Source organism: Strix aluco, chromosome 28, assembly GCF_031877795.1.
Source record: "Strix aluco isolate bStrAlu1 chromosome 28, bStrAlu1.hap1, whole genome shotgun sequence".
Taxonomy (NCBI): domain Eukaryota; kingdom Metazoa; phylum Chordata; class Aves; order Strigiformes; family Strigidae; genus Strix; species Strix aluco.
In genome coordinates, this window is record NC_133958.1 from 5,381,549 (window position 1) to 5,403,310 (window position 21,762).

Sequence of the window (21,762 nt, forward strand, 5' to 3'; positions counted from 1 at the left end):
TGTCCATGAGGATCTGCAGTTCTCTCATTCCTCTGGGTCCTGCTGGGCCCACCTGCCCCTCCCTGTGCTTTGCCGGGGCTCAGTGTGTGCGCAGGGATGTGCACAATAATGCTGTACCCAGGATGGTTTCCCATGATGTGCCAGCTCACACTGGAGCTCCCATCTTCCCCAACCCTGCTCCATCTCAGGGCAGGAGCCGACACAGGGCTCAGGGGAGCCACTGGCTGCTCCCCAGCACGGTGCAGGTGTGTGCCGGAGCAGGGGGAGCCTCCCTCGCTGCATACCTGACCGGGACGCAGCCATGCAGCACGGTGCACAGGGCAAGTCCAGATGTGCTGCCAGCTACCCAGCGAATTCCTGAGCGCTGCGTCAGCTGTCGACGGCAGACAGGCCTGCTCGGCGCGCGCAGGCAGGGAAGGAAGCCTGCAACCGTGTAGGAAGAGATTAACGGCCAGGTGAGGAAGGAGGCAAACAGATTTCCCCAGGGGCAGACGTACAGGGAAGGAAGGGATGTGGGAACGTAACTGCACCTCCAACCCAGCTCCAGCCTACCCCGGAGCGTTGGGACGCACCGAACGCTGCTTGGTGCTTGGAAAGTCACAGTGTGTGTGGGTCTCTGCTCGGTTTCCTCCTGATATAGGAGAAATCACATCTGCAGAGACAGGATGGGCCGTCCCTGTGGACAAGCACAGCCTGCTTGGGCTACGAAATCGGTACCAGGGCCCCAACCTGTGTCACTTCAGGGAGGTGGTTTAGCAGAGACGCTCAGGGTTTTTTCTTTAGAGCATCCCTCCCCACTGGTCAGCACTAAAGGCGAGGCCAGGAGGGGTCAGGCGGCTGGTCCCTCCCATGTCTGCTCCTTGGCACAGCCATTCCCAGCCCCAGAGGTGGCCCACAGCCCACACTGACCTCAGCCCTCTGCTTTTGGGACGGTTTTGGGTGCCTTTTGCTCTGGGCTGTGCACTCCTGCCAGGCTTGGCAGTGCTGGAGCCCAGATGGGAGCAGCCACCCGTGCCCCCGCTGCTGTGGCTCAGCTCCCCCTTGTCCTGCATTTATTTGCCTTTCTTCCACATAAATACACACACACAGGCCCTCACAGGAGAGCAGCCAAGGGGGTGGCTTGTTTGCAAAGCCAAAGCCACTTCGCTGAGCATCAGCCTGAGCAAGGCGAGGCTCCTCTGGAGCTGGCTCTGCGCCCCTCGTAGCTGGGGCCCTGTGCCTCAGTTTCCTCATCTGCCGCGAGGGTGGCTCTGGCCGTGGCCGCACCGGTTCGGTTCCCCGTGGCCAGAGGCCTGGGGAACGTGGCCTTATTTCTGCCGTGAAGGACTAGTTGTGGCATGAGCCAGACACACCCCGGCCCAGCCCGGTGCTCATCCCAAACGGGGGATATTGGAGGCTCCGCTTCGAGTCCCTGTTCCAAATCAGGCAAAACAGGAACTTCAGCCCAGACCTTTCCCGGCCGGGCGAGCTCCCCCGCTGCTGGCTGCTCTCCCCGGGCTCTCGGCTCTTTTCCCAAAGCCCTTCCAAGGCGCCAGACTGATCCCAGCACCGGGCAGGAACGGCCGCACCGATGGGCCAAATCCGGCCGCGTCCACCCAAAGCATCGCTCACTTCTTCCTCTCCTTTAGCATCTGCCCCAGCCCCAGGGCGAGCAAAGGGACCCCCCGCCATTCCCCATCCCCCCGACACCCCAAGGGACCGGGGCGGGGGGGCGGCGGGCGGGGCCGGGGGCCGGGACACGGACACCCCGCGGGCCGGGACACAAAGGCCGGGGGCTGCGCCGGGGCGGGCCGATGCGCGGGTGCGGGGCTCCAGGCTCCTCCTCCTCCTCCTCCTCCTCCTCCTCCTCCTCCCGCCGCCGCCGCGCCGGGGATGCTGCTGCCGGGCGCGCACCGGGAGCCCCGCGGAGCGCTGCGCGGCCGCGCAGAGGAGCCAGCGGCCACCCGAGGTGGGCCAAGCCCCGCGGCTGGGGACGGGGGGGAGAGGGGGAGCGGTGGGGGGAAACTGCCCCGGGGAGCCCCGGGCAGGGGACGGGGCCGAGCAGCGCGGCCGGGCCTCCCCCCACCGGGCGCGGGGAGGGGACGGGGACCGCTCCGGGGTTAAGCGGCCCCGGTGCCCCCGGGGATGCGCAGCGCGGCGGCTGTCCCGGCTCCGACCCTGCGGGGCTCGGGCCCAAAGGCTCGGAGCCGCTGGCCAAGCCCCCGGGGTCGGAGCTGCCCGGGAGAGCGGCTTAAATGGAGTGTGTGTGTGCCCCCCCCCCTCCGCCACCCCCCGGCTGCGCATCCCTCTGCCAGGTCGGAGCCGCCAGCAGCTCCCCCAGGGCTCAGCTCCCGTCTTTTCACTTCCCTCTGAAGTCTGGAAAACTTCTTTTCAAGGCAGCGAGAAAATTCTGCATGTTCAGCACCTTGGTTCAAGCTGCTTCTGGTTACCCAGACCCCAAACTCTCCGGGAAGAGAAAGGAAGGAAGAAGATGCCTTTGGTTTGGTGTCCTCAGCCCTCAGCCGCCCTCGGGGAAGGGGCTGCCCGCCCGTGGTGGAAATTATTTGCCTGTGGGTGGGTGGTAGGATGGGCAGCAAGCGGGTGGACAGCGTGGGGGGGGATGAGGATTAGCAGGCGCAGAGGCTGCGGCTTGCGCGGGCATCAGGTACCTCTGAGTGCAAATATCGTGTCGGGCTGCCGGTGTCATCGCGTGAGCGTGCAGCCAGGTATCTCTGGAAGTGTTTTTGCCTTTCCCTGGGTGCCCACAGGCACGGCCGGGCAGAGCAGCCGGTGCTTTCCCCGGTGTGTGCGCACTGGGCGGGTGCAGGGTCTGGGCCTATTTTTGCGCACAGGTAAATGCGCGGGGGGGGAGGTCAGTGCTGACCGGAGGATGTGCAGCTCTCGGGGGTGCCCGCCCAGGTCCTGGCAAGCCAGGGATTAACTTCTGCCTCTCAAAGCAGCGCTGGAGGGTTGCGGGGGCTGTGGCAGAAGTCAGCCCTGGGCTGTCACTTCTCACCCCGCTGACGCTCTGCGTTCGGTGCCAGATCGGCACAGCCCGGCAGCTGCCGGCTCCGGCGGGGGACAAGCACAGAGCCGGGTGCCCAGCTCGGGGCTCGCTGCTCCCTCCCTCGCTCTGACAGCTGAGGGGTTTGCGTCTCGCCATCTCCGAAGGGGCTGGCTGCCTGCTTGGGCTCCCAGAGAGCACCTCGCTGTTTCTCATGCCTCGGGAGTAGCTGGTCACGGGTACGGGTTCCCAGGGGTGTGGCAGGAGGGTCTCACACACAAAAATCGGCCTGGGATTGTGAGGGAGCCCTGACAGCTCCCATCTAGCCCCCCCAGCCCTGATTCCCCCGCACGGCTCTGCCCACATACCTCGACCCCAGTTGCCGTGGTGGTACCATTGCAGCCCTGACACGAGCCCCTCTTCCTGGGGAGTTTGCATTTGGTTTCCCGCTGTCCCTTTCTGCCAACACCCCCCGGCTCTGGTGTCAGCCCCTTCCAGCCGTGCCAAGCCCTGGGCACCTCCTCAGCCAAGGCTGCCCCAGCAGAGCAGTGCTGAAGAGGTTTCTCTCTGTGTTCACAAGTGAGCTGAGGCCTGTGAGCTCCTTACATGTGTGACTCTGTGTGCTCACCGTAGAGGGACCAGCACCTGACCCATTTTCCTGAGCAGGCTTGTGTTTCCGCAGTAGTTACCATGGCTGTCCAAATTCCTCCCAAGAGCTTGTTTTCCTCACTGACGGCTGCGGCAAGTGGAACAACCAGCAGGAAAAAAAGTCCTCGCGTGTCTCCACTATCTGTCCTCCTGATACCATCGCTCCAGCCACTGATTAACCTCCCTTTGAAATCATTGCCGGGGCAGAGCCAGCCCGGCTGCTCCTTGCCTGGCCCCAGCCTCCCACACCAGCCTGCGGTCACGGCCACGCACCGTCGCACACCATCCCCCTGGCCCCTCCATGTCACCCCACGCCGAGCGGCCCAGCTCACACCTACACCCGCAGCCAGGCTTTTCCGAGGGTCTGCAGAGTCCCCCTTTAGCCATCCTGCAGCATCACCCCTGCAATTAATCACCAGGGCCATTAATCAGGCGGACAAAGAATTGGAAGTGCAAAACCGCCGGTGCAATCGGCGCTGGGGGCAATTAATGGCAGCTGCAAAAGTGCACTCAGGAACACAATCGCAGGCTACGGGGGATGCTCTCAGCTCCCTGCCAGGCCTCCAGCACACGCTCGAGCGGCTGCACTGGCCACCGTGGCAGCTCCCTCACCCTCAGAGCCCCCAGCTGTGCCGGTGCCCCTCCTGCTCCCCGGGTGACCCCCCTCCTCTTGGCACCGCAGGCTGCTAAATTGGTCTTGAGTCGGGTTTTTTTCTTTCCACCCACCCCTTAGTCACTCTTCCCTGGCAGGCAGCGCTGCGGAGCGGTGGGAGGCAAATGAATGTGAAACTCAGGCAGGAAAATGAGATTTCAAGCAAAGCCAGCTCCCCCGTGAGCCACCGAAGCGGGTGTAGGGACTTCCAGGGGAGGCTTCCCGTGCCGAGGGTGTGGGGACAGACCCCCACCCTCGGCTGGGGCAGAGGGGCCACGGCACTGGAGCAAGGGGGAAGCCGAGCCCTTGTGGATGCTCCGCTGCAGAGCGGGGCCAGGCACAGACAGGGATGCTGTCCCAGCGAGCTGCTGCTCTCCCGGCCTGCGCCTCCCGCTGACCTTGCTCTGATTATATCCTTGGCCCTAAATCGCTATTTTCCCCCTTTTTGAAAGCCTCTGTTTTGCTGCGGGCAGGTACAGTCATGCTCAGCACACGCTCAGGTGAGGCATCTGCGGCACGCAGAGAGGTGGGCAGCCGCAGAGCAGCCGCTCTCGGTGCAGCAGGGAGCAAAACCCAGCCGAGGGCTGGATCCCGTATCTGCTTTCCTTGAGACCATTCACAAACCCGTCCCCACCTCCAACAGCGAGAGCTGAGCTCCAGGCTGGATCCCTGGGACACTCAGTCACCCACAGACATCCCGGCAGAGCTCAGAGCCTGTGGTGCAAGGTGCTGCGTGGACAAGTGTGAAAAGATAGTAGCACTGCCGCCGTTACAGGAAACTGGTGCTAAAATTGCTCCTCAAAGCAGCACAGACTGCCAGAGACAGGACTGTGGCCCTGTACTGCTCCATCACGGAGCCACGGGGGCTGCCCATGCCCTGCACCCTGAGGCATGGGACCTTAATCCTCCAGCGCTTATAGAAAGCTCAGCCCTGACAGGAAACATGAAGGCTTTTTTCTTCTAGTCCCTCTAACCACTGACTTGCGTGTGTGCTTAGAAATATTCTCATGGAAGGTCTCAAAAATCCCCTCCTAGATGATTTATTTGATGATGCATGTTTACCGGCTGCCCTTGGGTTTGCTGTTGTGGTTTTTTCCAGACCTGTAGGTATAAGGCAGCAGAGAATCTCCTCTGTGGAAGGCAGCAGGATGCAGGGAAGAGGCACGGAGCGCCCAGGCCGGGGAGAGCAGCGGTGAAGGCGTGCGGCCGGGAGTGGGCAGGACCTATGTGGACGGTTGCCATGAGGGATTAGTTAAAAATAGCAGGGAATGTACAAAGATTTGGCACGTGGGTCCCAAAGTCTTTCCTATACAGATTGTTTGCTACTATTGGGGTCTTGTACTTGCTCCCTTATTTAAGAAAAGGCCCCCCTTGGGCAGGAAGGCCTGACAGATTGTTGCTGGGAAGCCCTGAAGGTGCGCACGCGTGGCCATTACCTGGTTTGGGAGGGCAAAATCTGGGGGAAGGGGACACCCCATTGCATAAGCCGTGCTGGGATTAGTCCAGAGCTGCAGGAGCAAATGCTGACCCTGCATTGTTTTGCAACCAGTCCCCTCAACAGCAGCGTTCCGGTTCAGACCTTCCTCTTCCTCACACACAGAAGTTTTCCTCCTGAGCTGAAAGATCTCCAGTTATCTCCTTAGCGGCGTCAGGCCTCTGTGAACGCGAGCTCCTTCCAGCAGAGGGTAGCAATGCATGTGCACGCTCTCCTCTTTAGAATAAGAGGATTTTTAATCATTTATTAAAGAGCCTCATCCCCTGAGCCCCTGACTTTTGGAGAAATAGGGCATTGGCAGTGCTCAGGCTCAGACCTGGGCGCTTGCCTCCCTCTTGCTGGAAGAGGAAAAACCTCCAAAAGGTCCGTTTTGACTTGCTGTCGTGCAACGACACGGGGCTATTTGCTATCAATGACATTTTCTCAGAGAAGCTTATCGAGGTTTCCTAGATGCAGAATGGATGAATTTGGCCACTTGCCATATTGCCTCAGCAAAGATAACTATGTTGGAGGTTCTAGCTGAGAATGCAAGTTGGAAGGAACACTTAGATATTTAATTGCCTTTTAGCAAGACATCAGCCAGAACAGTCTCAACAGACATGCTCCTCTGAAATGCAAGTGCCTGTGTTTATTTTTTTAAACAATTAAATGACATCTCTGTAAGCCAGTTATGGATGATCTCCTTTAAAGGTTAATTGAATATTCCTCGCAACTTTGATGTACATTTCTCTTTTGAGAGAATTGCTCTAGTTGGCAGCCAGGCATTAAAGGGGTGGTTTTCACAACGGGCCAAGTTTGGAAAAAAAAAAAAAAAAAAAAAAAAGGAGGAGGAAAATCGGAAGTGAGAACTGAATTTGCCTTTTTTTCTTCTGCGGCTGCTGCACTGAAACCTGGTTGAGCAGAGCAGGGATAGGGACATGTATCACTCTGGAAAGCAAGAGAGGGAGTTGAAGGATGAGAAGACAGCGGCGGCGCAGCAGATGCTTTTCACAGCAAGGACTGAGGTTGGCTCTTCATCAACAGGCAGAAGTTGCCTTTCTCAGCTCCCGCTTGGCTGAGCATCATGCAGGGTACAAAAATACCCAGCATTTAGACAAACCACAGCATAACTGGTATCACAAACAAGGAAGGACAGCACAGAAATAATGCACAGCTTAGTTTTGGAGCTCAGGTGTTGTGAAGTCAAGCACAGACTTGACACGGAGAAGTTCAGTTTGCTGGAAGATCTTTAGGTCCTACCTCAAGAGGAATTCTTCCTCTGATGCTCACAGCCTTCCTTACTGCTAAGGACAGAGATTGAGGGTTTTCAGCTGCTGCCAGGGTCAGTTATTCCCCCTCCTGTTTCTCAGGGAAGCAGCTGAAGCTTCCCACTGCAGCAGGCAGTTTCCAGCCCATGACTTCAGGAGTATGTCCGAAGACGACCAGCCCTATCTCAGCCCCTGGCTGCTCCTGTCCTGAGCTATCTGGCCGTCACCAGTGAGAAAAGAGCCAGGGAGAGCAGACGGTGGGTCCCTGCGCCCTGACAGTGCTCATGTTGCACATGAACCCAACAAGGCTGAGAGAGAAGCAGCGCAGATTTGTTTTATACCAAGACACACCAAGGAGGTGCCAAAAGGCAGGTGAAGGACTGGAGAGGAGACCCAGCTGCGCCTCCTGAGCACTTACATGGGAAGGTGGGCCAGGAGGCAACATGGGCCGTGCTCCTGCTGCTTTTCAACGGCTTGGGAGAGGAGGAGAGACAATAAAAGGCAAGAAGATTGCAAACAGAGCCCTGTCTCCATGGCAGCCTGCAGCTCCACTTCTAAATTTTCCCCGTACATGAAGAGGATGCTTCTCCCCTGTGTGCTCTTGGGGGAGTTTTGCAGCAGAAAGAGCCTTAGTGCAGGTATTTCCTGGTGGCTGCCAAGGGACTGGCTTGTGGAAGAGATCCTTGGTGCTACCACGTTGTCATAACCCGGGGGAAACGGGCTCACTGTCCCTCATTACTGTTTTATCCCTAATTAGGGGGACAGAGGAAGACGCGTGCAAAGCCTGTGGAAGCGGAAAGTTGGGAGGAAAAGTATTTAGGGCTCATCTCAAGTTACATGAAGTTCTTGCTATTTTTAGCTGGACAGGCGAGCCCTTTCCATCAGTTAGACCCCAGAGACAGGCGTGGGAGACGTGTAGGACACCAAACCTCACCGGTCTGGCGCTGACAGGGGCTGCGGCGATGCCGATTCGCACCAGGCACAGACCTCGCCCCATCGGAGGAATTAAAGGACGACACCTCTGCGACTTCCCAACCACACTCAGAGGCACCTGCAAGATGTTCGGAGGCACTGAGCTGCCTAGCACAAGCCAGTCCCTCGCAACCAGCGTTTTTGGATCCCCCCCCCCCATGCTCACACCCTGGCAGATTGTGTTTTACAGGGTCGGAAATAGATGCGCGAGAAGGGGCCTCGCAGATCCCAAGTGAAAGCCATGCTCAGCTGTCACCCACCTCGGCACCAGCTGCCAGCCCCAGACGGTTCCCAAAATAACTAACCCGTGGTGGAGGGGATGCGAGGGCCCCCTCGCCCTCCTCCGAGGGAAGCGGTGGTCGTTTTGTGCCCGCCAGCCTCGCGGGGACGAGCCACCATGGATGGTACCTTCTGCAAGGTCCTCCCTGGGTACAAGACCCCCTCGTCTCCCTGACAGCATCCCCAGGCTGTCAAAACCCCTCCCCAAAACTTGCCCCGTTAACAGAGGGATCCTGCGAGCAGCCGGCGGAGACCAAGCGGGTGCTGGTGACCCGGGTGTCGGGGCACGGTGGGGTCTCGGCTCTTTCCTGTGGAGCGATGGTGCCGGTCGCGGGAGGGGGGTGAATTTGCCAGTCTGGAGGTGGTGGTCGTCCCCCGGTGCTGGCGTGGCCGTTCCGACGTGCCCACCACAGCCCCGGCGAGTCCGCAAACCTGCCAGAGACATAAGCAAAGACCAGAGAATTTCTGAGTTCCCAATTAGCACAGCTTTAATTGCAGTATTAGTTGCTCATTAGTGGGAAAAGCCAGATGCTGTTAGGAATTAGGTAAAGCTGAAAAGATCTTTCTCTCCACCCCAGGAATATTTAACTATGTCTCATACAAGCATTTCCTTTGTACCGGGAGCATGACTGATATGACTCGTGTGGGTGCTGTGCTCGGCTGTTGAATCACTGACGAGCTCCAAAATCCGTCTGACGCGAAGCTGCTGGCAGGAGCGGGGAGGCAGCTGTGAGGAGGTCTGGGCATTGCTGGGTGGCACAGGTGGGGTGTCTTTGCGTGTGGTCGAGTGAAGGTGCAGAGCCGGCGGGTCCTGGAGTTGTATTTAACCTGAAACAAAGTGATTCTGGGCTCTGGTCTGAGCAGAGAGCTGGGAACGTCATGGGTAGGACTGAGGAAAATTATGTTACTTGTGGAAATTTATGGCATCAGGAGCATAAAGAGGAGCTACAGATCAAGCCAAGGTGGTAATAACATGGGGCAGGGATATTCCCACAATGCCCTGCTGCTGCTGTGCTTTCATCCAGCGAGGGCAGCACATCTTGGGAACAATCCCTCCCCGAGGCCAGGCAGGCACAGGGACAGGAGGGAGGCCGGGACCGTCTCGAGCCCAGCTCCTGATAACGCTGTTTGGCTTCGCTTGCGTATGAGGCTGTTTAATATGGAGTGCAGCTGCGTGGGGGAGAGCCGGGGCACGTCAGCACCAGAAATCCCTCGGTGCTCTGTGTACAGAAAACACGGGCTGGCTCTGTAAACAGCCGTGGCTCGCCCTGTCAGCACGGGCCAGCCAGGGAGCATCAGCATCCCGGCACAGCCTTCCCGAACCAACACCACCTCATCGCTGACCGCTGGCCGGGCTGGCAGCACGGAGCAGGTTAAGCAGGTGATGGTTTTTCCTCTGTCAATGCATCATTCGGTGACCTGCCGAGCCCAGGGATGGGTTATGCTGCCCCAGCCCAGCCCTCTCCCAGCAGCTCACTCTGCTCATCTCCCAACCTTCCCACAGGCTGCCAGAGCAAACGCCAGCTTTTCCTGGGAATAAATGGCTGCTGGCTGAGGTTGCAGCCTTTCAGCCACCAACAACAAGGTTTGTCTCATTTTAAGTCCCTCTCAGGCTAGGGAGACAGAAACAATAATGCATCATGTTTTCTAGCCCACGTATTTGCTGGTGCCATTAGTTTGTGCTCAGGCTAACTGTCCAGTAAGCATTTGCTGGAGAGAAAGCACGAGGCTCTGCAGAAACGCAGACATTGAAAGTCATGGGACTTTGCTGACTTACACCAATTTTCTGTGGGTTGAGCAATCATCCCCAGGCAGGGGCAGGAGCCTCTCCCTGCTCAGCCAGGGCTCCCGCCCAGGGAAATGCTGTCGTCTCCCCACGGAGGGACCAGACAGCACGGGAGTAGGCACAGCACAGCGGGTGTTGAGCCGATACCCTCGAAAGCTCGTTCTGCCAATATGATTCATTGTTAATTTGAGAAATTCCTCTTATTCTAGTACTGGCTTCCCCAAACACAGCCCAAGCCAGTCGCCTCAGTGTCGCCTACATCACCACACAGATGATTTCGCCCTGCTCTCCCATTAAAGCCACTTGTTGACTCATCCCCGGTCAGGATTGGTGCCTCGATTGCTTGATGGATAGAAGAGTTGTACACAGCTCCTTCAAGCTCTTTCCAAAGCTGATGCTGCATTCAGCATTGATCTCTGGCTTTTCCATCAAGGCTAGCGGGAAGGAGGGCGGTGTAAGTGACCTTGACCTGAGCCGCTAACCTGGTGCGAAGAGGCAGCGCTCGGTGCTGCCAAGGGGTTTAAAAACGGCCACAGATCGCCTTTTGTTGTTTTTTTCCCTATTGAGCAATTGCACCTTCACGTCCAGGGCCTGCAGCAGGATCACCAGTCGCGGCGTAAGAGCCCAGCTGCCAGAGGACACTGGCAGAGACACGGCACAGGCTACGACTGCTGCGCTGGCATGGAGCCCACCCAGATCCCTGCCAACGCCACTGCTGGCTCCTCTAACAAGCACCAGGCAGTGGGTGTGAATTCTCTCAGTGTTCATTGAAATAACATTAAGTGTGATGGACTCCTGGGCTATTAGAGTGGATGTAACATGTAATTGAGGCTGGTTATTCTTCATCTGGAGTGTCCCCCTTCACTAATGGCAAATCAGGGCAGAACACATGGTGTGCGCTTTGTGAATCCCGGGCTCAATTCACTCCCTGCCTCCGATCAAAATGATCCCAATGAATGTCAATGAATGAGTGGGGGACAATGAATTAGAGTGAATGAAAGCCTTGTAATGGGGCCCTTCGCCGGCACCGAGCCACAATTGAGCACCACAAGGACGGCGTCTGCCTGGGCGGTGTTTGAATTCATCCCCATTAGCACGATTAGGGTGAAGATTACAGGGTGGGGGCAAGGTCGGCTCCGCTGATGGGGCTCTCCAAGCCCTATTGCTGCCATTTCTTTGGAGACCAAAATGAGCATGTTTCGGAGAGCCTGGCCCCAGCTGGGCAGGGGGAGAGCGGGCTGAGCTCGCCAGTCTGAGCAGAGACAGGCAGATGCTCACACAGCCCAGGGTGGGTCTGGCTCATCAGCCTGGTGTTTGTTAGCTGGGAGGGTTGGCGGGTCGAGAAATCAGAACCCGGCTTTGATTGCCGATCCCAAAGGCAGCTCAGGGGGATTGCTGCACTCCAAGTTTTGGATGAAGACATTCTCTTAATTAAAACATAAGTCAGATGCTCCAGGTAGCACATGCATGGCTTTTCACCACGGAAATGCCCACATTTTCCCCTGGGGCCACATTCCCGGTGTCTCAAAGACCCAGATCACTGAGTAAAACAGGGGTACATCACCCGGCAGCGATCGAGGGAAAGAGGGAGGCTGCTCCTGCATCCAGGCTCTTGGCAGCTGGTGCTGCTTCTGTATTATCTCTGCATCTCCCAACAAACACCCAAATGTGTGGGTGCATCTGCACAGAAATGATGAATAATAATTCAAGAGGGAAAAAGAGTAGGCGAGAGAGTGCAGGGGAGAAGGAAGCTTTCGCATACTGAGGGGAGAAGAACTGGATCAGCAGGGAGGGAGTAACACTGCGAAGCCTGGAAGGAAAAGAAGGCTCTTAGGAAGGTGACCTGTCTGGGGAAGGCAGAGAGAAAGCTACTGCCTGTGAAAACTCAACAAGGAAGAGGGAAAAGCTTCAAAGAAACTGTGCTACAAAGAGATAAGATTAAATTCCTGCAGCCCATTCAGAAAGGAGGCGATGGGGAGAGCCGCTCTCCCACGTGCGATTGCAGGGTAGGCATGACTGCAATGAATGTGGGATGCCATTCATTTTTTTCCCCTCTGTATCTGCAAAAATAAGAGTGGGTGCATCCACGCGTTCAGCCCCTGATCCTGTGGGTTTGGCCCACGCTGCAGGACAGTTTATTTATTGAGGGTCCATCCCATGGGCGATCAGCGCTGGATCCCCGCGCCTCCCGCCTCACCACTCCACCACAGTGGGTTTTTGTGAACAGCCCCGCGAAGGGTCATGGAGCGCAGGCACTGCCCCTCGGCACGGCGTCACCCCGGGGGTCTGACCGACACGGGGCTCGTGCCGTCGCCCCGGCCCCCTCCCCACCACGGCGCAGACAAAAGAGCTCTGAAGGGCTCATTTGCCGGAGGCGGCAGAGCGAGAGGGAAAGGCTTGTGTCTTTTCTGGCTTTCTGTCCTCATTAATTGGTGAGTATCAGGGCAAATCATGTTTCAGAGCAATCACATTGAGCACGGAGAGCCAGGCAAGGCCAGGAGCTGAGCTGGGGAGGGGGGGCTGCAGCTTTTGGCTTCAGGGACAGAGACAGGCCGATACGGTGGCATCGCCATCGCACGCTGGCAGCACACACGGACCCCAAGCCCCTTCCTCACTTCGCAACATGGCTAACCTCACTGAACTGTGGCTGTTGCCAAGCACGCAAAAACCCTTAAAATATACATATATACACATGCCTCTAAATATATACACATGTACATAATGACTAGTCTTTGTTTGGCTCAGCAAACAGACCTGGCTCCCTGTAGAGTCAGATTTAACCTAGGGGAAGATGCAAGCGTGTGCCACAGAGGATGAGCAAGGAAGGGGGACAAGTCTGGTCCTCTCTTTTTTGCCTCGAAGCTGGAGCAGAAGCCCGTGCCCTCTGCTCGCTTGGTGTGCTCCCAGCTGTGCTGTCTCCAGAGCCTTTCTCTTTCCACTAATGCTGTGCGTGAATGCCAACTCCTCCACGGCTTTCAAAGTGTTCATTTTTAAATCAAAAGAGGGAAGAAGGAGAAAAAGACATGCCCAACCCTCTCAGGCATGTGTAGGAGGGCTGGGATTGATTGAAACGCCTCCTGCCAAGAGGCTGCACAGTCCCACCTCTCCCTCCCCACATTTCTCCTGTCTCCTGCAGGCACCCCAAAAATCCAAGGGTGCATCTATCCAAGGGTGCTCTGGCCACGGCGACAGCAAGCCCGGCATCCCCGGGGCAGTGGGTCCCTGCACCCTGTGCTGCTCCGCGGTTTAAGGTGCCAAACCTCCCTGATGCCTCTGCCATAGGTGTGTGTAAATACAGCGGCTGCTTTCCCCCAGCTTGCTCGCACATGTTGAACGCTGCTTCCGAGATGCTGTCGCCGTAGTTGGCAGCTTTGCTGCTGTGACACTGCCTTTCCCCTTCTGCAGGCGCATACACACAAGCCTGGTGTCGGGAACACACGCTGGCAGAGCAGCCTCCTGTGCCAATTATCCTGTTCCCCGCAGCGATTCCTCCCCCTCTGTGCCCATTACGCCTCTTACGCTGTAAAAATGAATGAAGCCAAAGTCATCGATCACTTTTGGCATATCGGCATCCAGGCAGCAGCTCAGATCTTGGTTCTTACTTACTTCTCTTAATCTACCAAAAATGGATTTAGGGATTAAAGCGGATATTCTGTCTTTCTGGGACTTTTCTTTGACACTTAATCAATCTGGGTCCTCAGGGCACAGAGAAAAAGCAAACATAAAGCTGAGGGATGAGCGCAGGTTGGTGTTAGCCTGTTCAGGATGCAGAGGAGCCTGCGCCGGAGCAGGAGTAAGGCAGGACATAATGAAAAAAGGGAAAAACATAGGAGCAACTCTCTAGGCCTTGAGGTTGAGGCAGCGAGGATGCCCTGGCACACCGTGCCTGCACCCTCCGTCCCCCAACCCTCTCCCGGCAGACCCTGAGCACTCCCCGCTGTTGGGTGATATTTTACCCCCAGGACACCTGCTCGGGCGATGAGAGCCCAGCGCAGGGCAGCTCCGGAGGAGAGCTGGGCCATGCAGCACCAGTGCTGCTGAGGGTGGAAGCTTTGAGCTGTTCTGCACACAGCAGAGAGCAGAACCGTTTCCAATCTCATCATCCTGTGCAACCGGGATTTATCTCATTTTGATTATGCGCTAACTTCTGCCTACGAGCGGCTCTTCCCCCTTCTCCCCACCTCACCCTTTAATTATCCAAATGGAAGGTGCATCTCCATTATAGCCCTGACACAGGAGCCAAGCGTCACAAAGGCCACCAAGAGCCGAGATTTTTTCTTCCCCCCCACCATAGCAAAGACAATTAATGCACAGCCCCACATACCTCTGAACGGCAATCACAATACTCAGCACACATGTAATGCCTCTCGTCTTCTTAAGTGCTGCACAGACATTAAGCATAATTAAGCCTCACAACATCCCTTTTCAGGTAGGTTAAGAGGAGCACTGAAAATTGGAGAGAAATCAGGGAGCGACAGGTTGATGCAGGAGAGGTTGTGACTGCAGCGCGTGGTGCTGAGTGCAGCTGTCGGGAGACGGGATCCATCCGGCACGGAACAAGCAGGAGGCATGGGCGCTTGTTGAAATTTGTGCCTATTAAGCACACAAAGATCACTGCAAATCCCTTTTCCTCCTCTCCTTATTTTTACCCAGCGGCTCCCAATGAGCCCCCAGGCACGGGGCAGGATGTGCCCAGCCGGCCGGGACCTGTGTCATGGTGGGTGCCAGCCAGCCTGGGGGACGCAGGTGGCTTGTGGGAGGCTCCTGGAGCCGTCTTCTGGCACAGGGGGCAGCCCAGCTCTTCCCTGCCTTCCTCATCAGCCGCCCTCCTTCACACACGGGGCCTGTGTGGAGGGATGGGGAAGAGCAGCCCTGGGCTGGCAGCAGGGTACCAGCCTCAGGAAGAATCCCTCTCCCTTTGCACACACCTGAGGACTGACCACACACCCCCAGCATGACACACGCTGGCCCATCCCCAGACACACATACAGGGAAATGCGCACACCAAGGTGCCCACGTGCCCCTTGCACAAGCCCTTTCGCGTGCCGATGCCAGCTTGTACCCAAACAGAATTCCAGAATCACCTCAGTTTGAAAAGCCCTTGAAGCTCCTCCAGTCCAACCATGAACCTCACCCTGACCGTTCCCAACTCCCCCAGATCCCTCAGCGCTGGGTCAACCCGACTCTTCAACCCCTCCAGGGATGGGGACTCCCCCCCTGCCCTGGGCAGCCCATTCCAACGCCCAACAGCCCCTTCTGCAAAGAAATCCTTCCTAAGAGCCAGTCTGACCCTGCCCTGGCGCAGCTTGAGGCCATTCCCTCTTGTCCTGGCGCTGGTTCCTTGGCTCAAGAGACTCATCCCCCCTCTCTGCACCCTCCTTTCAGGGAGCTGTAGAGGGCGATGTGTGCAAGGCGTGCATTTACACACTCACATTGTCAGAAACCGCATCCTGCCAATGCCCAGACCACGGCAGCAGCACCGCACCCACCCCACCCCAAGCCCCTTTCCCTCACTCTGCTCTCTTTGCCCCTCCCCAGGCTCGCAGCTCCCAGGCGCAGCGAGGTCTTTGCTATGATTGCAGCAGCAGCCAGCTCTACCCGCTGCCCGGACCCCTCACCGCACGGTCCAGCCGGGCTCCGCTCCCCCCGCCGCATGCCCCCCGCCCGGGAGCAGCATGGGCAGCGTCAGTAGCCTCATCTCCGGCCACAGCTTCCACAGCAAGCACTGCCGAGCCTCCCAGTACAAGCTCCGCAAGTCATCCCACCTGAAGAAGCTCAACAGGTACTCGGACGGGCTGCTCCGCTTCGGCTTCTCCCAGGACTCCGGCCACAAGTCCAGCTCCAAAAGCAGCAAGAATGAGGACTTCTTTTACATCAAGGTCAGCCAGAAATCTCATGGCTCCCACCGAGCGGACTATACCTCGCTTGCCGGCGGGGAGCTGGGCAGCCAGGCCGGGACGAGCGGCATGGACTTCGGGACACCCACACCGCAGAAGCTGATGCCCTTTCCTAGTCCGCTGGAAGTGGTTAGTAGGGGAGATGGCAGCCCCACAAGTGTCCCCGAAGTGGGTGCAGGTCCCACCACAGGGTTGTCCTGGTCCTAGTCCAGGAGAAGGCTCAGAGAAAATAGTTAGTGCGGAGGAAGCGGGAGGAGAGGGGCAGCAGGGAGGGGCTGGGGGCACTCTGCCACCATCAGCTTTCGGGAACTGGGATTAACAATACAATCCACACCCTTTCATTTCCACACACCCCCTCAGAGGCAGTTTTAGCCATCAGCATCCTCCCAAGCTTTTGGCCCTTGATAGAGACCTGAGCCATCCCCACCGTGGGGGTCTCATCCCTGGAGGCAGAAGGGATGGGGGAGGACAGATGACGTGGTGTCGGTCTGTGCTGACGGGCTCTGCTCTTCTCCCCAGGGCGCGGAGAAGCCGGCTGCACGACCGACCGCCTTCAAACCGGTGCTGCCCCGGGCCGGCGCCATCCTCCACTCCTCCCCGGAGAACGGGGGTCACCTCTCCCAGCAGCTGCACCCCCCGGACAAAGCCAAGGAGCAGGAGCTGAAGCCGGTGCTGTGCTCAGGGGGTCTGTCCGACTCCGGCAGGAACTCCATGTCCAGCCTCCCCACCCACAGCACCAGCAGCAGCTACCAGCTCGACCCCCTCGTCACGCCCATGGGACCCATCAGCCGCTTCGGGGGCTCAGCCCACAACATCTTGCAGTGCGCCATCATCCAGGACAGCAACATGATGAGCCTCAAGGCCATGTCCTTCTCTGATGGGGGCAACAAGATCCTCAACCCCGGCAAAGCCCCCCACCACCACGCCACTGAGAAGACCACTTGCATCCGTTCGCCCATCTCCACGGACGAGTCCACCATCCAGGAGCTGGAGCAGAAGCTGCTTGAGAGGGAGGGAGAGTTGCAGGAGCTTCAGTCGAGCTTTGAGGAGAAGGAAGTCAGCTCCTGCCAGGTTTATGAAGAGAAGCAGCGGCGCTGCAAGGAAGAGCTGGAGGGCCTCAAGCAGAAGTGCAACAGCAAGCTCAAGCAAACCTCTCAGAAAACCCAGCGGACACAGCAGGTCCTTCACCTCCAGGTGTTTCAGCTGCAGCAGGAGAAGAAGCAGCTCCGGGAGGAGCTGGAGAACCTCATGAAAGAGCAAAACCTGCTGGAGACCAAGCTGAGGTCCTATGAGAAGGAGAAAACCAGCTTCGCCCCGGCACTGGAGGAGACCCAGTGGGAGGTAAGTGGCACTGGAGCACCAGGAGGTATCTCGGGCTGCCAATGCTGAAAGCAAAGGGTGAACATGGAAGGAGGTAGCTCTGGCACCAGCAATAAACCACTCAGCTCCTCTCCATTTCTACACCTGCACCCAGGGAGGGTCTAAGCAGAGCAGATGGTGCACGCGCTAAGTCCAGGCTGTAGCAGAGAGACATTAAAGCCAAGGAGAGCCCTAGTCTGTCACGTGGAGGCTCTGTAAGTTATAATCGAAGTGACTCACTGCCCCTCTTAACCCCTCAGCACTTCACATCATATAAGGAAACAACTACTGCATAAAAAACCCAGTCATTAAAATAACTTTGTGCTTCCAAACTCCAGCGCAGGGTTTTTCAGGCTGCCTGCCCCAAAGGAGCAGTAAAGCTGCCTTCCCACATGTAAATAGGAACTACCTGGACTTGCCACGGTCATTTATTAGAGAGCAGTAAAACCTTCCACTCTCTGCTTAAGCTTAATTTTCTCACTGATTGGGTATCGCTGAACAAAGGCTGTTAAACTGCTGAAAATTCAGAAGTGCGCCTGCTCACCCGCCTGAGTAACACAGACCGATATTTCACTGTGGCTGCTGAGGGGTGTCAGCCCCTTAAATCCTCCCGGCTGGTCACTAACAGCCCTCCGTGCCAGCTGGGGTGTTGATGCATGGAGAGTGTGGGGTCCCCTCCAGCCCCCCAAGAGCTCGGGGTGTTGCTCCCTGTGCTGGGGCATCTCCCTGGATGGGATTTTGTGGCCGAGGTCTCCACATGCTGAACCCCAGCTGTGCCCATCATGGCTTGCATGGGGTACCATGGGTGTTGCGGGCTTTCTCCGAGGCACAGCCCTAACTTGGGTGCTGCATCCCTCCCCACAGGTGTGCCAGAAGTCAGGGGAGATCTCCCTCCTGAAGCAGCAGCTGAAGGAGTCCCAGACAGAGCTCAACACCAAGACCACCGAGATCCTCAGCCTGAAGGCTCAGCTGAAGGAGGTGAGGGTGAAGATGGAAGGGCTGGAGATGAAGACCCAGGACCTGGAGGGTTCCCTGCGCACCAAAGCCATGGAGCTGGAGGTGTGTGAGAACGAGCTCCAGCGCAAGAAGAACGAGTCTGAGCTGCTGAGGGAGAAGGTGAACCTGCTGGAGCAGGAGATCGTGGACCTGCGGACGGAGCTCGCCGTCCTCAAGGAGCAGCTGAACGAAGCCCGGGAGGTGGCCAGGCCCTGTGTCATGGTGGACGATGCTCAAGCCCTGCAGGGAGAGGTGGAGAGGCTGAGGGCAGAGCTGAAGGCAGAGCGGGACAACAACGAGCAGATGACCTCTGGCTTCCAGCATGAGCGGCAGACGTGGAAGGAAGAGAAGGAGAAGGTGATTCACTACCAGAAGCAGCTGCAGCAGAGCTACCTGCACATGTACAAGAGGAACCAGAACCTGGAGAAGATGCTCCAGCAGCTCGCCGCAGGGGAAGATGGCAAGGAGCCCATCGAGCTAGACATACCCGGCGCCGACGTCCCCTACGAGGACATCATTGCCACCGAGATCTGAGCCAGGTCTGCCTTCTCCTCCTTGCAGCTCGGGCGTCTCTTCCAGGCAAGAAGTGCTGCCCCACAGCTTGGCCCGCGCCTTGTACAGTTTGGATGAGCCGTGTATTTATTAGCGGAGCTGGTGGCCTGGCCAGCTCGCCAGCCCCTCTCCCCTCCCCGCGTCGCGGCGGTGCCCTCCCCGCCTGTCGTGTTACAAGAGGTGAACAAGCAACTTGTGCCAATGGTGACGTGCCAGCAGCTCCCCCTTGTCCCCGCTGCCGACTCGGCAGCGTCTTTCTGCCCCCTTGTAGGACTGAGAAGCCGGCGACGGGGGCGGTCAGGGAACAGGACTTCAGCAAATAATCTCCCGTCGGGTAACGAGATGATGCAAAACTCCCAGGGGATGCTCTGCTCCAGGCTCAGAGGGATCCCGTGATGGCACAGCTCTGGGGATGGGGACACCACAGCCCTTCCCACCGTCTTCAAGAGGAATCAGCCACGGCACATTTCCAGCCGCTTCCTGCCCGCAGCCCAGAGGAAGCTGCTCTCGCCCCTCCTTAACCTTCCTCCCATCGGTGCCGATCGCTGTGGGACCAAGGAGCCACCTCCTGCCACCAGAGCAGGCTGCACATCCACTTCTCCCATCCTTCGGCTGCTGTAGTGCCTCAGGAAGGAGCTACCCACACACCCCCGACCTCGACACAGCCAACACCCCCACTGAAATCACCTTTCACTAAGCACAGCCCACCCCACACCCATCCCGTCCCTTGGCCACAGCCCTCCTCCCCGGACCCGCACAGCCATGGTGAGCCCAGGGTTCCCCGCTCTGACGGACAAGGACTCACTGTCCCTTTTCTCCAGCTGCCAGATGGGCAACTGGATTTAAGAATTAACAGAAATTTCCAAGCCACAGTCTGACCCAAGGAATCGAGGGGGAAATCAGTTGTGTTTGCCCATGACCCCACACACTCCCCCGTGCTCGCCGCCACCGAGGAACCCCGCTGCCTTATCTCCTCCCATGTCCTTACGTCCACGGGATCCCACCCGCAGGAGCTGGTTAAACAAACCCAAACCAACCACGTTCATTTTGTTTTCTACCCCAGCTCTTCAAAATTCCTCCTGCCACCAGCAAGCACATAACAAGGCTCCACTGCACGTCACCAGCAGTGACTCTCCTGTCCCCACCACGGCTCAGCAAGGCCGGGAGGGAATGAGCCAGCATCCAGCTTGCCAGGGTGGAGGCCTCCAGCTGGGACCACTTTGTGCTAGTGCAAAGGTATTTTTACTGCAATATGTCTGTTTACCCACTAGCGAAGGGGGCACCAGCCCGGGAAGCCCCGTCCCAGGGTTGGGGGGCTCTTGCACAATCCCGTGCCACAAATTTGGCCAAGGGCTCAAAGCTGTGCACAAGCAGCTAAATTCAGCATCCCTCACCCCGCTCCAGCCAGCCTGTAATGGCGACACACAGAAACCAGTCTGTGCCTTCTGCCCCTGCCCCTGAACCCCCGCCGGGGCAGTACGGCCGGTCCCGGCGCTGGCACACAGCACAAGCCGATCCTTAGCCATGGTCCACTGAGAAAAGCCAACCTCAAATCCCCGTTCCAGCCCTGCGGCTGTAGGCCGGGGCCATGTTGGGTCAGCCAGCCTTTGCCCAGACCTGCTGAAGGATGTTTTGGAGAGCAGAAAGGTCAGGGACAAAGGATGGCACGTGGCTCCGCTCCGGCTCGCGAGGCCAGAAGGGATTTTCTGCATCATCCAAGCCATAGCCCTGCACCAAGGGCTCTGCACCCCCCTCTGCACCCGCGTCGGAGCCAGAGCACAGTGACCAGGAGCTTTCCAGTGCCAGACACAGGGGGTGCCGAGGGGAGCAGAGCCCCCCCCGGGCTGCCCCATCCCCGCAACGCCCAGCCCTGCTCCCGCTGGCCTCGGTGCCACCGTCCCAGGTCCCCGTCGCCCCAGCCAGCCCCGTGTCCTCCCCAGCCAGCGCTGTGTGATGTGATCGCCCGGAGGCATCGACGTGCTGCCTTTGCACAACGCTGTGTGTGACCGTCCGCATCGCAGCTGTGTCGCTCCCGGTGTGAGCCGCGGCCCCCCTGTCCGCTCTGCGGCCGGCCGCGCTCAGCCTGTACATATAATTATTTTTCTGGAGGTTTTTTTGGATGTTATTTCTGGTGACCAATGTAAACTACTGGTAATTTTATGTTTTTATTTATAAATAAATTTTTTAAAACTTACTTAGCCTCTCAGAGTGCTGGCTTGGCGGCACTCGGAGGGTTTCCACCACCAGCAAGCAGCAATGCAGGACGGCACTTTGCCGTGCCCCCCACTGGGGCACATCACCCCCCTCCAAGCCACAAACCATTTATCACAGCACACCACGGTTCCCTTTGGGGACATCCTTCCACCTGGCCCCGTTTGTTTCCAGCCCCGCCAGCGCTTTCCCGCACGGGCGAGCAGCGTTATCTCCGCTGTGCAGCTGGGATAACCCATGCATGGAAAAGCAGCAACTTGCCTCCGGCAAACACGGGGTATCGGAGAGGAGATAATCCACCTGGCCCCGCTCCCAGCCCACATCCCACGGGCTTCACCCTCCTGCTCTGCATGTGAGACCGATTGGGGATTTTCAACTCAAACCCCCCAGCCCCAGTGGTCCCCAACTCACCGTCCCTGGGGTGGGCAGGTCCATCTCCTGGGGAGAGAAGGAGAAAACAATTACAGAAGGAGAGATACAGTGGAAAGGCCTTGATGAAACTGAGGATGTGTTTTTGACTATTTAAGCTGTTTTCCCCACAAACCAATTGATTTAGAGTCTATTGGCCCTGCATGGAGCTGGTGGTTTCAGATCTAAACAGCACAGGGTGGGGAAAAGGGGAAGACAGGGGGGTAGAAAATAGGGGGGAACACTCAAATCACGGAAAACACTATTCATCCTGACT

The 21,762-nt window shown here is 57.8% G+C and overlaps 1 protein-coding gene across 1 annotated transcript; it reads left to right on the forward strand.

Moving 5' to 3' along the window:
• Nucleotides 1–1,889: 1,889 nt before the first annotated feature.
• LZTS1 (leucine zipper tumor suppressor 1) lies at nucleotides 1,890–21,060 on the forward strand. Its single transcript, XM_074808253.1, has 4 exons — nucleotides 1,890–1,948; nucleotides 15,601–16,088; nucleotides 16,479–17,300; nucleotides 18,183–21,060. Exons 2-4 carry the CDS (start codon nucleotides 15,738–15,740, stop codon nucleotides 18,846–18,848), a joined length of 1,839 nt encoding a protein of 612 aa, XP_074664354.1. The 5' UTR covers nucleotides 1,890–1,948; nucleotides 15,601–15,737; the 3' UTR covers nucleotides 18,849–21,060.
• Nucleotides 21,061–21,762: the final 702 nt, after the last annotated feature.